Source organism: Dioscorea cayenensis, chromosome 17, assembly GCF_009730915.1.
Source record: "Dioscorea cayenensis subsp. rotundata cultivar TDr96_F1 chromosome 17, TDr96_F1_v2_PseudoChromosome.rev07_lg8_w22 25.fasta, whole genome shotgun sequence".
NCBI classification, from domain to species: domain Eukaryota; kingdom Viridiplantae; phylum Streptophyta; class Magnoliopsida; order Dioscoreales; family Dioscoreaceae; genus Dioscorea; species Dioscorea cayenensis.
In genome coordinates this window covers 19485451-19491450 of record NC_052487.1, presented here as the reverse complement: position 1 = coordinate 19491450, position 6000 = coordinate 19485451, and the positions used below count along the sequence as shown (strand labels likewise).

Sequence of the window (6000 nt, the reverse complement as noted above, 5' to 3'; positions counted from 1 at the left end):
CAAAAAAAAAAAACCAAATTTGTTCTTCTCTGTTATCAATCGAGCAAGAGAGAGCGAAGGCTTCGCCATTGAGAGAGAGAGAGAGAGAGAGAGAGAGATGAGGAACTCCTTGCCGAGCATTCAGGTTTCATCCTTGATTGCTGCTTCACCTGATGAGCAGAGGGGTGTGGATTCCAAGAGCTCGATCCGAGGTTAGCTCGGGAAACAAAATTGGTTTCCTTTTTTTCTTTTTATTTTCGTCAAATCTCTTGTTCAATGAGATAATTAGTTGCAAATGCTGTGATCTTGCTAGAATTTGTCCCATTTTTTCAATTCAAGCATCATTTTTTATTCAAAGAGCTATATGTTGATCTAATTAGGGTTTCTTATGGGTTAGAAACCTGTCCTTATGGTCTTATGATTCTGGGGAAGTCCAAAAATCTGAGTTGGCCAATGATTTTTATTTAACCTTTTTATTGAGGATTATATCAATGAAGAGGAAAAATAAAAATACGAATTTGGAATCAGTTGAAGAAGCAAAGTGGGAACTTTAGTGAGTTCATTGAGAGGATTTGATAATTAGAAGTGCTAAAAATAGGTAGTTTAATGATAAGGATTTTGATCTTATGTTGTTGTTATTGTTCTTAAAAGATGCTACTAGTTAAGCTATAAAAGAAGAAGCATTTTTTTATTTTGATTTGACTAGACTTCATTAAATTGAATCAAGCCTTGATATCAGTAGTTAGAGAAGCTTAAAGCCATAACATTGACAACTTTTAATTGATAAAAGATTTCTAAAGCTGTAACATAATGTTGCCAAATTACTGCAACTCCTGAGCATAATGGATATAACAGTGTTGTTCTACATCAAAGTATTGAAAAACATAATGTAATTGGGATGCCTGAATTACATTGTTCAGGAAATTGGAGCTGTATAAATAAGCGGGGAACTTGGTAGCATAAATGAGAATGACAAAATATCTTATTTCATCAGAAGAAAGTAAATGACATCATGTGGCACCTTCACTAGCTGGGCCTACATAAATGTAGCTAGCTTGACCTTCTCAGTTCTCCACCTATATACCCATTGCAAGAGACTTCCTCTAGAATCAATTTTCTGTCAATGCTCCAGTACTTTATCTGCTGGGAGCCTGATTTTACTGTGTTGGTCTCTGGTTTAAAATACTTTTGATGAAAGGTTGAATCTTTTTATCCAAGAAATACTCATTGTCTGCATTCTGAGTTTCTGACTGATTTTTACTGTTTTTGGTTTCTGGTTTCAAATACATTTGATGAAAGGTTGAATCTTTCTATTGAAGAAATAGTCATTATCTGCATTCTAAGTTTCTGACTCCCTTGAGACTGCATTCATAATCATTGGCTGAAATTCGTGTAATTCGAATGATGGAAATGTATATATATTATATATTTATTTATTTTGTTTCAATTTTATTCTGTTCTGTCCTTGGTATCAGCTCTCTGATATAACCTCCCATTTTTGCTTCAATTCTCAGCATGAGTTGATTTGTTATCATTACATTTATTGGTAGCCCTGCTCATTCCAGTTAGGAAGCTTTTGATCTTGCATGCGTTCTATCTTTTATTGAAGCGCATGCATTATTTTCATCTCTTCATTCTTATTTAATTTTTAATATGCCCATGCCTCTAGTTATTGTTCAGTTTTTTTATACTGTTTGCCCGGTCTTGTCCTTTCTTATATTCGGTGGATTCTTGCTTTTCAGAGGCTGTTCAGGAAGGTTTCAAGAATGCTTCTATTGCCGCTGCTGTTACTGCAGTTCCAACGGTGTGTTATGATAATTCTATTTTCTATGTCTTTGGCAACAAAACTAATTTTTACCAAAATCCACTTCCCGGTGGGTTGAATCTAAAATTTAAGCACAAACTGTTTTTATCCTTTACTTTGATATTTCCAAATTACAATACAGTTTGATTGTCCGGAAGAAAAGCTTGAGTATATAATTGAAGCTACTTAGTTCTACAAGCAATGACAATATTAATCGAAATGTTCATGTTTCATTCATCTGATTTCCTTATTTCAGTTGGTAGGTTGCCGAGTCATCCCTTGGGCAAAAGCTAACCTGAATCACACTGCTCAAGCACTAATTATATCAGCAGGTAAAACATTTACTTACCTCTTTTTTGACCTATTCCAATACAGAACAAGTTAAACGTTTTCGTGTTTTGAGAAAATTACTGACTAGAGTTTATTGCCATGTATATTGAGCAGCTGGTATAGCCGCATTTTTCGTGACAGCGGACAAAACTATTCTCGGAAGAGCTAGGGAGAACTCTATGGGCAAGTACGATAAAACAGGTTGATGAAGACCGAATTTTTCTTTGTTGCTTATCGATGAACTCGAAAAGAAATCAAGTGAAGGTCACTTATGATCCCTCGTTTGAATCATATTAATTGTATCATGTTACCTTGTTATCAATTTCCAGTTCTTTTACTTCAGCAGGTGAATTCCATTCACAATGTTCATAATTTCCATTTTTCAGTTGTGCTGAATTATAATAATAATTCTCTTGGTCCAACTTGAGTGTAACTTTTTTGCATGTATGCCCTCCATAAAAGTCTTCATAATGCACATGTATCTTCCCAAAGCTTCTCTTTTCTTGGTTGATATATTATATTATATAATTTGTGTATATATGTATATTGTCATTTGTATAGCTTAAAATTTCTCTTCTTTTAAATATTTTTATCAGGAATATAAATATAATCATGATATAAAATTTCAATCATAGTAATAATAAGATGATTCAAGGGGTGTAGAAATATGAATTTTGAATTACTTTTAAGTAAAAAATGTCACATTTTAATATAAATGGAAAACAACTTCTTCCCCCTTTATGAATGGTTCTGTTATTTAAATTTTTTAACTTTTGTTTTTTTTTTTTCAAACCTAAATCCGGTTTTTTGGAAATAATTTGAGTTTGATTATTTTGGTTATTACAAATTTTGGTTCGGTGGTTGTTTAAAATTGAATTTCACTTGTTTTATAACTAAACTAACCCAATATAAAGCCCCTACTATTGGAATACCTCTAAAAATTTAATTTCTTGATTTTTTATGATTTCTTTAATAAAATAAAATTTTAAGTGCATTTTTTTGGTTCATGCTATTTATCTTTATATTTTTTGCAATATTGAGATGATACATTCATTTTATTTTCTTTTTATTTTGCTCCATGTAAGATATTTTTTCTTTTAATATATATTTTATATCAATGGAGAAAAAAAAAATTACAATATATTTCTGATTATACAAATGGCTAGCACAGCGGTAATTACTTGTAGTTGTAATTGGGAGATTTCAAATTTGAACATCTCATATTACAATTCATGTTCAGGTCCCCCGTGTAAGTTTTGTGTAAGAACTACCTCTCTCTTTTTTCTTCCAGGGTTGTATAGGAGGTCAATTGAGCTACCAAAAAATATAAATATGGAACATGTTAAAAATTCAAAAAACAAAGTGAACAAGTCTTATAATAATAAAAGTTGAAATTAATAATTAAAACAGTAACATTAGTTGATTTTTATAGAATTTTTAGAGATAAACATTACAATTAAAAAAATTATTTGTTCCTAACATTGATAATATATTAACTGAACCCTTCTTTGAGGCCTTGATTGCGGTCTAACTATATAATAATAATAATAATAATAGTGTCGGTTCTTTCTTCTTCTTCTTTTTCCTTTGGCGTGTAGATGGATAAGTAAGCTTCTTCTGTTTCTCTTTTTCTTTTTTAGTGGTCCTAAAATAAAAAAAACTTAATAAGTTCAAGGATTCAACCCTTATCTTCTCTTTAAATCTCTCTTTCTCTTTCTACTCCCATGGGACCCACTTTAGCATCTAATTCTTCTTAATGTAGTGTTTCATTCTTCTTCTCACAATCCTTTGCGTTGATTATCTATTTTTTAAACCAAACATTAGTCCTGAATTAAATGATTTTTATTCATTTGGAAAAACAGGAGTTATTTTCGTCCTAATTATTTTTTTTAATAAAATGAATAAATCACAAATAAATTAATAATAAAATTGCCACAGTTGATGATGATGATGAGCCAGATTCTTAATAATGCCCCAGGCCACTAGGATCACTGCTCTACTAGCAAAAGCCATGCTTGTAGGGGTAATATTCAATAGTATTTTATTAAAAACAAATTTGGTTTTATTTATTTTACTAAGTAAATATTTGGTTTAACAATGGAATAAAAATAAATTTATAGTTTTTTTTAATTTTACAAATAGACCCGACAAGCATGCACGGATGGGAAGTTAGTACCACTACCCTTCTATGCCCTCACCCAGGATAAGACTATCTGAGGACTGAGTGTCGATTGACTAAAAAGCAGGGATAAGTTTTACGGGTGGCAAAAATGTTTCATCGTTATAACGTTGTGCAAGACAAATGTTTTTTGTAGACGTTGTGGCAGACAAAATTATTCTCGGATCTTGATGAATGGTAGCAAATGTTTTTGTAACTTTGTCAGCTGCAAATGTTTCATCGTTATAACTGCTGTGCTAGAGAGCTTCCTAAGTAAATTATGTGTTTTGTGGCCACATTATCAACTTCGTCGGAAATAGCGCCTAAACATGCCAATGTGGCCATTAGTGCAACTAGAGAATAGTTTTGTGGCCATAATGTTATAAAAAAAACATTTGTGGTTATAGCGTTATAATGATGAAACATTTATAGTCACCAGTGAAACTTACCTCTCAAAAACCATTGGTAAATTAATTTATAGTTCATATAAAAATTAATTAAGTTTAGGTGAAAAATTGAGAAAAAAATAATATAGATTAAATCAAACACAAACAAATTAGTGGTTGATTGACATTTATTAAACAAAAACTAAGGTGGCTTATTGGTATTTTTCAAAAAATAATATTATTGATATATAAAAATACTCTAAAAGATAATAACTGATAAATAAAAATTCATTATATATATGTAGTGAAAACTTTAAAAATAGAATATTAAAAAGAATTCTAGAAAGCTTTGTCTTTCAAGGAAACAAAAGTGAAAATTTCAAAGCACATGGAAACATGGAAGCTAAGTAAAACTTACTCTATTAATAACAAACAAAACCTTTTCTTTTCTCTCAATTTTTTTTTTTTTTAAATTATATCAAGAGGTGGATTGTTTTGTAATGAGGACCAGTTATGAAATGTCCACATTTAAGAATCAATCACAAGGATTTTGTTAGATTTGGAAATGGGGGAAGAGCTATCTAACTTTTTTCAAAATCATAGCTTGCCCTTGAGTCTTGAACCCTTCCCTTCATTGATATGGACTTGTTTGCAAAGTTTCCCCTTCAACTCCTCATGCCCTTTTATGTTGACCATATAAACATTGGTAGGGTACTAAAATCTTTTGTGGGACCCTTCAATATCTCCTTTCCTGCAACAGCTGGATGTCTATCTTATCATTTTTGGGATTTTTTTTTATTAAAATACAAGTTTTCTTTTATATATACATATATTTTGCACACTCATACTTTTTATTATTATGCTTCAACCATATATTGAGGAGTTAAATTTTTTATCTACAATATGAGAGTTAAGTGCTTTAACCGTTCAAGTGGAATTTTTTTAAATCTTTTATTCATTGATTTGCTAAGAACGATTTAAATTAATTTTGGGAGGATATTGAGAGATTTATAAAAGTGCAATTTTTTTTAAAAGGTCTTTTGTGTTCATAAAAATTTGAACTCAAAATTATTTGTTTACATAACATGAGCTTCTACCATTTGGGCTAACTCTTGTTCGTCCCTTCTTTCATTTTTGTAATTTTCAATTTACTTAAATTTTCATCATAAATCAAAGTAATTTTTTATTAACTTTTTGTTCACTTAAATTGAATTGAATTGAATTAAATAAAATATTAAAACCAAATAAAATCTAAAATAGTTTTAGTCCAATTTTGGTTTTATTTTCTCCTTTTAATTTGAAGAGTGAAAGTTTTGGTCTAGACATATATAATAATATATTTA

The 6000-nt window shown here is 30.3% G+C and overlaps 1 protein-coding gene across 1 annotated transcript; it reads left to right on the top strand.

Annotated features, from left to right (window-relative positions):
• Positions 1-2535, top strand: LOC120280796 (early nodulin-93-like). The gene is made up of 4 exons (XM_039287741.1): positions 1-191; positions 1722-1783; positions 2040-2115; positions 2228-2535. Exons 1-4 carry the CDS (start codon positions 98-100, stop codon positions 2317-2319), a joined length of 324 nt encoding a protein of 107 aa, XP_039143675.1. The 5' UTR covers positions 1-97; the 3' UTR covers positions 2320-2535.
• Positions 2536-6000: the final 3465 nt, after the last annotated feature.